The sequence below is a fragment of the Orcinus orca genome, chromosome X (genome assembly GCF_937001465.1).
Source record: "Orcinus orca chromosome X, mOrcOrc1.1, whole genome shotgun sequence".
Classification (NCBI taxonomy): Eukaryota; Metazoa; Chordata; class Mammalia; order Artiodactyla; family Delphinidae; genus Orcinus; species Orcinus orca.
The window spans coordinates 4,724,324-4,739,008 of NC_064580.1; the positions used below are offsets into that span (position 1 = coordinate 4,724,324).

General features: G+C 44.9%; 1 protein-coding gene across 3 annotated transcripts in view; it reads left to right on the forward strand.

Annotated features, from left to right (window-relative positions):
- The window catches only part of STS (steroid sulfatase), a 184,359-nt gene that overhangs the window by 102,020 nt on the left and 67,654 nt on the right, over window positions 1–14,685 (forward strand). For all 3 annotated transcript variants that reach the window (XM_049704884.1, XM_033420235.2, XM_049704885.1), the window contains one exon: window positions 13,555–13,691. In XM_049704884.1, the coding sequence (XP_049560841.1) occupies window positions 13,555–13,691 (137 nt within the window). The remainder of the gene's footprint in view (window positions 1–13,554; window positions 13,692–14,685) is intronic.

Sequence of the window (14,685 nt, forward strand, 5' to 3'; positions counted from 1 at the left end):
TGTTCAGCGGGCCAGCACGCTGGTGAATATCTGTGTCCGTGATTTTGAACCTGGAGACACTGTGGAGTTATCAGTGCTCACGGTCAGCCTACCCCTCGGCCCGCATGGCCAGAGGCGGCCATCATTTGAACGGACACCCGCGTCGTGGGCGTGGCGCTTGGCGCAGATCTGTCCCTTGTGGGATTGCCTTTGATAGCTCAGTACGTGGTGGCGTAGAAAATTGGATCGTTGGAACTTCCCACAGGTAGACCAAAAAGGGAAGAGGGGAAAAGCTCTTGACTGTAGGTGGAGAACTGTGAGTCCTCAGACTTTGTGTAGGGAGGTGCTGGGGTCCTGGCTGAATCTGAACATTGCCAGTCTTACGTTGAGAAATTCCTACGGAGAGTAGTTCTAAGGTAAGGCTTTGCCTCTCCCTGTTAACAAGCTCCCCTAGAGTTCTAAACTCCTGTAGAACACTCTGAGAAATACTAGAGCATCTGTGGGTTTTTGCTGTTAGAGAACGGCACCATCGCTAAGCTGCCTAGATTTTTCTAGAAGGCGGTGCTAACATGATCTAATGCAGAAGCTTCTGAACTTCGTAAGACATACATTTTACACCATCATCCAATGAGATGTCATACACAGATGTTTAACTGAAGCAAAAGTTTCCAGAAAGGATTGATTTCTTCATAGAGTGATCCCTTCTGATACTTCCTACCTGATTCCCTTCTGCTTTATTTTTTTTTTTTTTTAATTATCTGGTTGTGACACGAAATGAATGTCATGACTCAACAGTGGGTCCCAGTCTGCATGGCAGACAAAGCTTTTACCTCATGGGTGGGCCTTACAGTGTTTTACAAGTAAGAGCACGGCCGTTCCCAGGTACAGTGGCGCTCTGTGGATGGCAGACCTACCCGTTTAAGCCACAATACAACTGTCTGCTGTTTGGCAAACTTGCAGAAGCAGCGGAACCCTCTCCTGTCCCTGTCCATTGACTAGCAGTCCCTCAGAAACCTGTGGGGAGGGGGTGAATAATAACGCTCCTGATAAAATCACAGGCTTCAGGAGTGATCCTCAACGTCCAGGGTGAGGCACATCTTGACGGCATGTGGTGTTTGGACACAGATGATCGAATCTATAGGCTATATGAATATTCATATGATTAGGAGGAATTTTAATGGGTTCCTTGGCATGTGACTTTGGGACGGGATCGAAACAACTTTGATTAGCCTAAGGGTATTGAACCTCAACCAGTTCATCTTTGTTTAACTTTGATTTCATTTATTTTTTATTGAAGTGTAGTTTATTTACAGTGTTGTGTTACCTTCAAGTGTACAGCAAAGTGACTCTATTACATATACTACAGATATACTATGTACATGTATAAATTCTTTTCCAGATTCTTTTCCATTATAAGGTATCACAAAATATTGAGTAGAGTTCCCTGTGCTCTACAGTAGGTCCTTGTTGTTTATTTGTTTTATGTATAGTAGTGTGTATCTGTTCATTGCAAACTCCTAATTTATCCCTCCTCCTGCCCTTTCCCCTTTGGTAACCGTAAGTCTTCTATGTCTGTGAGTCTGTTTCTGTTTTGCAAATAAGTGCATTTGTGTCACTTTTTTAGGTTCCACATAGAAGTGATGTCATATGGTATTTGTCTTACTCTGTCTGGCTCACTTCACTTAGTATGATAATCTCTAGGTCCATCCATGGTGCTGCAAATAGCATTATTTCATTCTTTTTTATGGCTGAGTAATATTCCGTTGTATATTTATACCACATCTTCTTTATCCATTCATCTATTGATGGACACTTAGGTTGCTTCCATGTCTTGGCTGTTGTAAATAGTGCTGCAGTGAACATTGGGGTGCATGTTCCTTTTCAAATTAGAGGTTTCATTTTTTCTGGATATATGCCCAGGAGTGTGATTGCTGGGTCATATGGTAGTTCTATTTTTAGCTTTTTAAGGAACCTCCATACTGTTTTCCATAGTGGCTGCATCAACTCGCACTACTGCCAACAGTGCAGGAGGTTCCCTTTTCTCCACACCCTCTCCAGCATTTATTGTTTGTAGACTTTTGATGATGGCCATTCTGACCGGTGTGAGGTGATACCTCATTGTAGTTTTGATTTGCATTTCTCCAGTACTTAGCGGTCCAACCAGTTTATCTGGATTGTAATGGGGTTTCTGCAGTTTTCTTCCAGAACTAGATATTTAGGATGCTCTAGCAACACCATAGTGGGAGGTTATGCTTATTGAATTATTTGAAAAGGGTTTAGTCTTTAAATAGGTGATTCTAATGTAAACGACTATTGCCCACATTGGAGCAATGCATAAATTGGTCAGTATTAGGGACAGTACTACCATGTGTGTACCATGATGTCATTCACACCCAAACCTTCTCCTATACATTATCTGAAGATTCAAAGATTTTAAACATCTAGGTAAAATCATCCTTGGGTAACATCGTCTTCCTGTGTTACAGGAGATATCTGATTTGCTGAATTGTTATTTTCAGGAATCTAGAGAGAATTGCCTTAATATGGTACCAAAGAATCATAACAGACTGTGACACTACCATATTTATAAAAATTTTTTTCATGGATCTGAAGACATTTAAATGTGTATCTCTTTGACCAGAATATCCTGAGAAATTTAGGCAGGGCTTACGAGCTCTGTGAGACATGGATTCAGGGCTACTCAGAAGCAGAAGAAGGAAAACCTCATCCAAGCAATAACAGTGTTTGTGAAGTTTATTCAAATGCTCTTGAATCAAAATTTTCCGATTGAAACCAGTGCTTTATTTCAGTGTGTTGATCTAAAAACCAGTTTTGGGGTACACAGCTCTCCCTGGGTTCATTTGTCAAAGGTGATGAGGAAAATGATTTAAGCTCTCATTTCTAACATTTATATTCTCTCTCTGAGCCTTGTGGATGAAATGATTTATACTCAGACGTTTGTTCTCGAGATACTGACTTGCGATGTGAAGATACAGATGACAAGGGCATAAGGGGATGGTGCTTTATTGGTTTGTGACTGTCTCAGATGAAGTCTGCTGAACCAAATTTAGGTACGTGTCCCGGGATTACAAGCAGGTGTTTCCAAGTTGAGGAGAGTGACGGTGTGGAATATATAACTGTGCACTCCACGATCCCTCACCCTAATTTACTCTTTTAGGGATAGAACTTATCTCGGGAAGATGCTTCTACTATTAGAGACCTAGATAATTAGCTCAACACATGTTCTAAGCTGTACAGTAATTCGAGACAGGTCATCCTAAACACACTTTAATTAGCAAGAAATCCTTGTTGCTCTGACAGGAAAGGAATGACCTGTAGATTTCTTAGAGATACTTAATCCTCCTTATATGCCCTGAATGAAGGGCCCTTCAGTCATTCCAGCTTTCTCCCTGGTCATGACTCTCATCCATGCTTTGTAAAACAGATCCAGCTTGGGTGCCCAGCTAGGGATGTGTTCAAGTTTTAGCAGATACCGGTTAGATATACGCCAGGCACTGTGGCTATACACGTATTCTTGGTCACGTTTCATACCCGTCACGTCTTACGTGCTACAAAAGGACCCTGGAAGATGGGTGAAGAGATGTCTTCTTGTGGAGGAATTTGAGGCTCAGAACTTTGGAGTGAGAGCAAAAGCCCCACAGGGAATAGTAGATGGCGGGTTAGAACCCATATCTAACTCTCTGTGAGGGCTCTCCTGAGCGGACCATAACAAGCTTGCTGCCTTCCTTGCTGCCACATATACTCTGCAGACTTACCAGTAAGGTTCGAGTGTGGATTATTTGGAAGGAGACTAGGAAATTCAATACCCCTTCTCCAGAAGGAAGCGTCCGGGTCCCATGCCCCCAAAGGAGAACACACCTGGGAATTCTTAGATGAACTCATGTTCGTAGTACAATCCTTAACCGTGGCGAGGGAGAAGTGGCTGAGCATTCCGAAAAGATAAAGGCTACGTGGTGACGGGTGAATTTAGCAAGTTAATTTTGTTCCCAAGGTAGTTTTTTAGTTCAGGTTGAACTGCATTGAAAAAGGTGCAATGTCAGCGGGTGGAAAGAGATTCACGTTTCCAATCGTCCTTCATAGAGAGAGGCGAACCCGGGTCATTTCTGCCACGGCAAGAGCCAGATTTGTTGGCCCCTTCCCTCCCTAAAGTCACTGAAACCGGCGTTTCGTTGCTAGAAAAAGCATTTCAGTTGAAAGGAACCACTGTGTGTTTCTCTGCCAGTAAAGACACCCTCACTCTGAAGAAATATTCCAAAGTGGTGACTTTATACAAACCCACATAATTTGTATAGTTTAGGGTATCCAGTTACTGGATTCATAAATGCATACGAAATCTACCAGGAGTGTTCTGTTCTCCAGGTCCTGGTTTATGGGAGTTGCATTGACATTACACACAGACACAGACACACACACACACACGTGTGTGTGTGTGTGTGTGTGTGTGTGTGTGTTTGTAGCTTTAAAGTCTATAATCAAAAGTGAAATCAATGCTAACCATTTTCAGGTAAGCTCATTTTCAGATATTTCATGTGCTTCGTGGAGGTGTCCTTTAGGGTCTACCAGAAAACAAGTCCAAAAGCTGGAGATGACATAGAGTTCTACTTTTCATCGGATTCCCCAGAGTTTTAAGATCCCCTTTTTCTAACTTTACCAAACCCTGATCCCTGACCTCTCCCCACAGGGAAGCCACGTGACATCAGAATTATGGGGAGTATGAGTGACTGTGGGCAGTAACATCCACAGGGAAATGTCCTGCCCTTGGTGGGGAAGAGGCCCCCACCCCAGACCTTTTCTGTAGTCCGCAGTTTTCTAGTAAATAAATACGCCTTTGTACAAGCATCGCTTGTGTCATGGTAACGCCCTCAGACCCGTGACAGCTGATAAACGTATCATCGGATATCTGACCTTTTATCCTGTCCTAGTGCTGTCAGCGTTCTGCACACTCGGGGTCCCGAGATGCACTTACAGGGCACCTCCAACCTAGCCTTTCACCTTGCCAGCGGGGCTGTGGTCTCAGTGGCCGTGATGAATAGCTGTGATGGGACACAAAGCTTCTTTGGAGCAAAGGGATCATTTCATTAGTTTAAGCCAGAAAAGAATAGGGGCGACATTGACTTTAGTTCTTGGTGAGAAAAGTAAATCAGGTGAAAGATTAAGGGCAACACACAGGGAAACACGCGCGTACAGACACGTTCAAAAGTGAAAAGGTTATTCCTGCCTTACCCCTAGGTTCTTCATGACATTTTTTTTTTTCTTAAATTCCATATATATGTGTTAGCATACGGTATTTGTCTTTTTCTTTCTGACTTACTTCACTCTGTATGACAGACTCTAGGTCTATCCACCTCATTACAAATAGGCAGGAATAAAGACGCAGACCTCCTAGAGAACGGACTTGAGGTTATGGGGAGGGGGAAGGGTGAGCTGTGACAGGGCGAGAGAGAGTCATGGACATATACACACTAACAAACGTAGTAAGGTAGATAGCTAGTGGGAAGCAGCCGCATGGCACAGGGAGATCAGCTCGGTGCTTTGTGACAGCCTGGAGGGGTGGGATAGGGAGGGTGGGAGGGAGGGAGACGCAAGAGGGAAGACATATGGGAACATATGTTTATGTATGACTGATTCACTTTGTTATAAAGCAGAAACTAACACACCATTGTAAAGCAATTATACCCCAATAAAGATGTTAAAAAAAAAAAAGTGAAAAGGTTAAATAATCAAAGAATTGTCTTGTTCAGTAAGGGTAGATGCTACTTGATTGGTTTCCTTTTTTTTTTTTTAATATTTATTTATTTATTAGGCTGCACCAGGTCTTAGTTGCAGCATGTGGGCTCTTAGTTGCGGCATGTATGTGGGATCTAGTGCCGTGACCAGGGATCAAACCTGGGCTCCCTGCATTGGGAACACGGAGTTTTAACCCCTGGACGACCAGGGAAGTCCCTTGGTTCGTCTTCTGCCTTTCATCGGGCAGCAGGACATGAATTTAGGAACGGGGAGTGGTTCTTTGGCCGCGCCCCTCCTTCCAGGCTGAGCAAAGCCGCAGGCGGAATGCGGTCCTGGAGAATGCTCGTCTGTAGCCGTCCTGGGTCCAGGCCCACGGCATTCCTACCTGAATGGGGTCTGGATAAAGCGCGCTCGGACCTTCCCTTTTTCATCAAACCCCCAGATCTCTTTGGTGCCCCAGGATTATGACCCAAACGGGAATCAGGAGGTGCGAGCTTTGGTACGTCAGGCGTTAAGGCGCAAATACGCCGAGGCCCCGGCTGGCAAGGAAATGCGTGCCGGGCGGGATGAGGCTTGGGGCCCGAGGGAGCTGGATTTGGTGCAGCCCATTCGGATGGCTGACTCCTGAGAGCTCCCGCGAACTGCTGTCCCGAAGGAGCGCGGGTGGTACTCCCAGCATCCCAACGTTCCAGAGAAATCAGAAATACCGATCTGCGCGTGTGCGGGGGACTATTTCGGGGGATTTTTTTAAGTTGGACATTTCTCGATTTTTAAAAATATTGGCCTGGTTTTTTAGCATTGGGTCCTGATGTTGAGTGAATTGCTGTGCGCTCCACGTCTTAGAAGGGATCCCCATTATACTCACGTCCCTGGTTCCCTCTGGCGAAGCGTGAGGGTGGTCTGCTCACATCCTGCATGTGCTTCTTTCGTGGGTCCAGGCTGGGAGGGAACCTGTAGAATAGGTGACCTATCTTTATATCGGGCATCCACCTACTGACAGAGGTATCCCAGACAGGGCAGATTTCCTGGGATGAGGTAACACAGGCAGTCTTGTTTGTTTCCCTTGGAGGGCCCATTCAAGGGGGCGCACCCCCATGCTGTTATACACCCATCCTTTTAGGGCACTCCTGAGCACTTGGCATGATTACTCAGCCATACTTCCTCTACCTGCTTCCAGGACAAGTCACGATGACCCCTTCGGCAAGGCAGTCCCCACTCATCGTCCACCTGCATTGTCCCCAGAGATAGTCTATGAGGATCCTTGTGTCCACTTAACTGGGCGGGGGGCCTTCTCCCGAGAGGAAGGGGCTCCGTCTAGAAAGCTGAGAGTGGACAGGGCCTCTCGTCAGTTTGTCGTGAGCCTGTCGTCTTTACCAGGGACCAAGCATAGACTTGAAGGAGGGGGACACGAGGAGGAAGAAGACAAGAAACAGAAACAGAAGCAGAAGGAGAAGAAGAAGCAGAAACAGAAGTGGAAGCAAAAACAGAAGAAGCAGCAGAAACTGAAGAAGCAGCAGAAGCAGAAACAGAAGTAGTTTGGAAATCCATGTTCTTCCCTAGTGTCAAATCTCCTATTACAAACGATTTCCATAGCTTCTTCTTTCCTACTACCTGAAGCATAAAGAAATTTGACTTTTTTTGCTACAGATGTTCAATACCTCCGGGTTAGGATACTTAACGAATGAACGCCAGGTAATTTAAAGCCGGAAGCATCGAAGAATCTTCCCACCACCCGTTCCGGAATGGGGCGTGTGGCTGACCTCAAGCCCTTTGATTGAAGTCCAGCTGTGCGTGGAGGGTTGAGCCCGATTATGGCTGGTGTCTCCAGTCGGGCGTCCTCACTGTACCCCACTGTGGGCACAAAGCCATATAATCTATAGGAGTCGCACAGAGTCAGAGGCAAGGCTGTCTGTGAAGGATCGTCTCACAGAGAGAGCCCGTCATGAAGCTTCGGAGATGAGGCCATCGTGGGGAAGCTAGGGAGCTTGTGGGGAAGCAGTGGTGCTTGTGGGGAAGCTAGGGTGCTTGTGGGGAAGCAGGGGTGCTTGTCATAGCTGGGGGGATGCCAGCATGACTAAAGTCAGGGCAGCATCTCAAATCTCGTTACACAAACCGACTTTCACACCCGGGTATCTATTTCTTTTCCCTCTGTTTTTGTGGGGGGAAAGGTGGCTTTCATGGTTTTCCTGTCTTCGTTTTTATATTGAAGATAGATCTTCGTTTTTCTGTGGTTTTGAAAATAGCATGTGCTACTTTAAAAAATCAAAGCAGTATAAAAATATAAAGAAGTAGAAAGTTAAAATTGTTCCCAGGTTTTCCCCCGTCCCAACTAATCGTCATCCTATTAGTGGTATCTTTCAGTTACCAGGAAAAATCCATATAGTGGGGTTTTTGTTTTAAAAAATGTATTCTGAAGCGTTCAGTGAATCGTTTGGGACCACATGCCGTAGAAAGTGTGCTTTTAAAAGCTCACCAGGTAAGTACACAGGTTACGTCTCTGCCATCGTCCACTGCTGTATCTGAATAGCACCCAGGGGACAGTGGCTCAGACACCGACGCATTTATGGAAAGCGCATGGCAGGAACTTCTGGAATCTCTCTCTCGCCCCAGGAGTGAGTCCTGACCCCTACCAGGTTGAAATTCACTCTCCTTCTCTGTATCCATCCTCTGATGTGCTCCATCGTGGAACTTAAAGCAGCTGAGACCAATTATTGATGGTCTTGTCTGAACTGTGGGCTGCTGATGGCAGGAGCCGGTCCAGCTTAGCTTTATATTTTTAGTGCGTGGAGTCACGTGGGCAGAATAGATGTGAAAGGCCTGGATGGATGAAGGGAACAGCCAGGCGTGTCAATCTCTGTGCGTACAGAGTGGTGGTCACACAGACTCCGGCCGGGTGACTGTTGACAGCGCTACCTGGTTTATGCCTTCGTCTAATCACCAGCATCTGAGGGGTCTCAGGAGGAATGCACAGACGTCCCTAGCTGCATTCCTGTCATTCCCGACGCCGACTCAAATGGGGACACTCGGTGAATAATCAAGGTCAGACTTTGAGAAGAGGAACACGGTATGCAAGACCACGGCAGACAGAAAAAAAAAATAATAATAATGCCATAGCCGTCTTCTTGCCTAGGTTTCACTCACGCGTGGACAGGATGTAAATCTTTTTGACTCTGAGATTGGAGTGATTGCAGGTTGCCGGGAAGGTGCAGGGCTGCCTTCTGTATTGGTAACAAATAGAGGGAAGGCATGTAGCAGCTGAAAGTTCTATCTTTTCACACAGCGTGCGAGACAGTGGCAATAAATTTTCAAGAGAGTTGTTTACTGAAGCAGCTAATAAAAAAGGAGCTAAGCAGTTATGGAGAGATCTCCCTCCCGCCAACTTGCTCCAGCGTCATTTAGTTTTCAAGGTCGTAGAGAGGAAGAGAGACCTGGGCCTTGTGAACGAGGGAGGATGGCCTTTCCTGCGCTCTTGAAGGATAAGGCTGAGCAAGGGTTCCTCCCCCAACACCAGCGATCAAGCTGTCAGTCACATCTCAGGATGTGTGCAGGGCAGTAATGGTGGATGTCTGTCCAGCCCACATGCCCGTGCTACATTGATCACACCTCTGTTCCCGGAGGGTAAATCTTCGTGGTTCAGAGTTTGTGCATCTGGGTACGCTTCCCTAAATGTTCCAGGGTTGGGTTTTGTGTATAAAACCTCATCAGTCTTCTTGGACACCTGGCACCTTGGCTGGTGTCTGTCACGGGCAGTCTACTGGATGCCAAAGAGATTATAGAAAAATAATTCTGCACATAGGTGCGTATTTATAATCAATGCATGAATGGCCCTCTCCCCTTCCACCCAGGGTCCCCCTACCTCACAAGACAGAAATCACATCCCGTGGTCATTGATTGAGCCCCAAAGGGGTACCTCTTGGGCTCAGCTCACCTGTTCTTCCTGCCCTCTTTATGAAGGACGTTCGTCTTGGGCTCCCTTGTTTGCTTGTTGCCTCCACTTTATCCTTTGTGTTTTCATCCTCACCTCACGTTTTCAAATGCCTTCGTCTCATGATCCCTGTGATTATAAAATGCCAATAATGTTGGTGGCTGCCTCTTTCCTCAGTTTTCTTATTTTTTTTCCAAGCTGTTGGGCGTGCAGTAGCTCATCCTTCTCTGCCAATCACATCCTGCTTTTTTTTTTTTTTTTTTTTTTTTTTTTGCGGTACGCGGGCCTCTCACTGCTGTGGCCTCTCCCGTTGCGGAGCACAGGCTCCGGATGCGCAGGCCCAGCGGCCATGGCTCACGGGCCCAGCCGCTCCGCGGCATGTGGGATCCTCCCGGACCGGGGCACGAACCCATGTCCCCTGCATCGGCAGGCGGACTCTCAACCACTGCGCCACCAGGGAAGCCCACATCCTGCATTTTAAGTTATGACCATGTACATGCTTGGGAAATGGGAGTTTTTAAGCTCCCTTGTCTATTTTCCTTAACGCTAAGTCTAAAGATAAATGGGAGAGCAGAGGAGCCTCAGGTGGCAGTGAAATTGTACCCATTCGTAATGTAACTGTCTATTTTGGGATGAGTGTGAAGAGTGAGATTTTATGTTCCTTTTGGGAAATCCAAGCCAGTTTTTAGCGCCCTAATCTGCTTCTTGAGAAGGAGGTACAGTGTATCCAGTTGTGAGGAAACGTGCGCCCAGAATGACTAGGGTGGAAATTGAACAGGCCACCTGTGTGGCCAAAGTCCATGGTGTCCCATGGCTTAGTCTCACCTCTTTCAGGGTCTTCAAGGGCATGTACCCTTTGAGGTAGCCAAGGGATGCCTTGGGTACACACGCTCATGCAACTATCATCAGATCGGATGACAGCCCCTGTGCGTCTGTCTGCACGTGAATATCTCTTCTTTTCTTTCTGAGAGGCAACAGTGAGATTTATACAACAGAGGTGGTGGGTTCTAATTCTCCTGCCTTCAAACTCTAGTTACTGAGAGAAGTGGGGCAAGACACTTACAACCTTTTTTTTTTTTTTTTGCTATCCTAGTTGTGAAATAATAGCAGTATTTCTTCATTTTATACTCTTGTAAAAGAAAAAAAAATGTGACAGAATTCATCTCCCAGCGCTGGAAATATAAAACACTATTCAAGTAATCAACAACAAGTTGCTGAATTTGCTGTTTTCAGAGAACAGGAAGTGCCCGACTCACTCATAGTGTGTTCTTTTGTGTTTATTTTCTGTTCCCAAAAGCGAGCGACCTTGAAAGTGTGATACTCAGTAGATGTGAGCAGTTGACCCACAAGTGCGGTAGGAGCTGAAGGAACCCAAGTTGTATTCACATTAGGAAATTGAAAATGAATTTAGAGGAGTGTCATCCATTTATTTATTAAAGGTAAAGTTACGGCATTTGTGAGACCCAGTTGTAAATTTGAAGTGGTTTTGGTTATCATGAGGGGTTAGGTTAGTAAGTAAACACATACAAGCAACGTTGCTTGAATTAAATAGATTCTTCCTTTAGAACCTTTGCTCGTTGTTTGAATTAAATAGATTCTTCCTTTAGAACTTTTGCTCAATGGCCAAGATGTCGAACACAGCGTGTGATTCCTCCAAAACAGCCAGAGACTTTTGACTTAGGTTAGAAGTTTGGAGATATAGATCTACATATATAGGTAGACACACACACAGACACATATGTGTGTCTGTGTGTGTGTATAAAATATTTATACATATATGTGTATATATTATTTTGTATATATAAAATATATATACACGCATATATATATATATATATATATATATATATATATATATATATATTTACATGAACCACGTTGCATTCATGAGTCCCAAGTAGTTCACTAAAGGTCTGGGTGGTACTTTTGAAGCTGAAAGAGCTAATGCAATATTTCATTGAATAACAGAGGTTTATGGAAGCGATGCTACCTGCAGTCATCGTGCTGGTGCCAGGAATCCACAGAGGTAGATGACATGCCCCAGCCTGTGGTCTAGTGGGAGAAGGAGAGCATATAAGTGATCCTTGGGGAGACCAGCAGATGCTTTATCAGAAATTACGTTCATTCACCCGTTAATGCGTTCATTCCCTTCTTCATTTGTGCCCTGATAGCCTTCAAAAGGGTACTCACTCAGTATTCCCTTTTAGCCAGAAAGGAATTGCTGATGGTCGCCTGGAATAAGGTATAGGAGAAGGCTACTGCATGAAACTGAAACACAGCAACTGAGTGCATTTCTCAGAGGTCCACTAGATGTCAAGAGGAAGTGATGTGACTAATTGATCCCTTTGAGCAGACTCAGGTGTGAACCCCCAGACCGCCCTACAGTAACCATGCTGCCAGGCAGTTGTCCCAAGGACCACATGTGCACAGTGACTTTTAACGCTCCAGGGACTTATAATGCTCCAGCATCTGTGCTTTCTCAACAGTTCCACCAGACTAGGTTTAGGTGTACTCTGAACTACGAAAAGCTTTTGCAATACCATCCGTCTCTCTCGACTAAAGTATAGATTGAGGCCAGTTCAGAGGATGTTCCATTCAACTTCCAAAATTCAGTATTGACAGTGGAGTGTTCCTGCCAGGAGACTTGTTCTCTAGTAGGAGGTGTGCAACATGGCAGCACACAAAGTTGAACTGGCTTTGAACTGTGGATCTAAGTAGTTGACAACTCAAGATAGTGTCCTTACTAGGTAGGAGCGTGTGCGCACACGCATGTGTGTTTTCCAGAAAGAATACAGTTTTGTAGGTGCTTCAATTCATATAAATTTCAGAGAGAGAGGGAAGACTAGATTAGAATTCAAGAAAAAAGTAGGTCATTCTCCAATACATTTTTTTTTCTGAGTTGTCTCTTTGGAGAATATCTCAAGGACATAGCACATCAGTCTGCTGAACTGTAGAGGGTACAATGATTACCTATGGAGAGAGACTTGCCATCCCTCAAATAAGAGATTCAGCATTCGGCATCATTCAGTGGTGTTTTCTGAACTTTCAAACTGTATCGTATAATCATAGGTTGATCCTAATCAGAATGGTGGCCATATCTTCTTTATCCATTCATTCGTTGATGGACACTTAGGTTGCTGCCGTGTCTTGGCTATTGTGAATAGTGCTGCTATGAACATACGGGAATGGATGAGGAAGCTGTGGTACATATATACAATGGAATATTACTCAGCCACTAAAAAGAATGAAATAATGCCATTTGCAGCAACATGGATGGACCTGGAGATTATCATACTAAGTGAAGTAAGTCAGAAAAAGACAAATATTATATGATACTGCTTATACATGAAATCTTAAAAAACTGATACAAATGAACTTATTTACAAAACAGAAGCAGACTCACAGACTTAGAGAACAAACTTATGGTCACCAGTGGGGAAGGGTAGCAGGGAGAGATAGATTGGGAGTTTGGGATTGACACGTACACACTGCCATATTTAAAAGAGATAACCAACAAGGACCTTCTGTATAGCACAGGGAACTCTACTCAGTATCCTGTAATAACCTAAATGGGAAAAGAATTTGAAAAACGATGGATACAGGTATATGGATAACCGAATCACTTTGCTGTATGCCCGAAACTAACACAACATTGTTAATCAACTATATTCTGATACAAAATAAAAATTTTTGTAAAGTTCACTGCCATTAAGTCGGAGCTGATTTAATTTTCCTCAGTTCGTATGCTGAATCTGATATTATCGTTTGAGACTGAAAAATTATAAATGCCATCTTTTTTAACCAAGGGAATAAACATTTTCACTTTCAGAATAAAAAACAAGCAAGCGGCAACGGTGGCCAACATGTTTATTTTGCTCTTGGGTCTTGGTTTTTTTTTTCAGGAACGCTAAGACCCCTTTCTTGCTTGTCCTGGCTTTCCTGCACATGCACACGGCTCTCTTCTCTTCGAAGGACTTTGCCGGCAAAAGTAAACACGGCGCTTATGGAGATGCTGCCGAGGAAATGGACTGGAGTGTCGGTATGTGTCCCTTTATCTTCCAGTCTGTCCTTCAAATGTGACTGAGGCTTTTCCTGCTTCTATCTTACTTCCTCTGAGTTTCCACCTATGTCCCCGATGCCTTTAGAGACAGCACGTGCTTTTTGTTTTTGTGTTTCAAAAACACCAACTGTGAAAGGTAAGCAGAATACAAAACGCGTCTCAGCCCCGAGTCCATGCTTGTGTTTACCAATGGATACAGCAGCAAGAGGAGTCTGGGTCTGTGGGCTGGTGATCAAAGAGATGAACGAAGAAAAGGAATCAAAGCATGAATCCTCATCACCACTTCTTCTTTTAGCAATTCAATGTGCACAACCCCTTGTCTGTAGCGAAGTTCAGCACAAGGTAGATCCGGGAGGCAGAGGACTCGCCATGGGCTACGGCCTTGGTGAGTCTCCATGCAGTAGCCCTGGAGTTTTCCATGGATGGTGTGAGCCCCGCTGTGTTTCCTTCTTCTGCAGCTTGTGTTCTTCTTGCTGCATCTGTGAGGACGGCAGGAATTGCCTTGCTCTCCGTGTCCCTTCTCCCTAAGCAGGTTACCCTATTTCTGAGAAACGTTGCATGTTTTTCAGAGGTACTGGGAAGACTTCCTTCTGAGGTTCCCTTTCTAAACGGTGTCTTGCACATGGACGCGAGATCATGGTGACCGTGCTTTCTTCTGCACAGCTAAGCCGTCTCGGGTCTATTCCACAGAGTGTGGAGGAAGCCAGAGTATGTGGGTTAAGCAAAGGGATGGAAAATCAGTGGGTTCTGAACTTTGCATTCAATTCCTATCTATCCCAGAGATGTCTCTTATGGTGACGTTGCTCGCTCCATCTGGACAAAATTGGACAGAATTGAGCAAATGGCACCCGTGAACAGGTTGCTTAAGATTTTTGCATATTTCCTTTCTTTTCCTTTCCTCCCCCCACCCCCCGCCCCTCTTGTTCTTCCTTCCTTTTCTTTTTATGCCCTGGATTGATAGTTTTTTCATCGA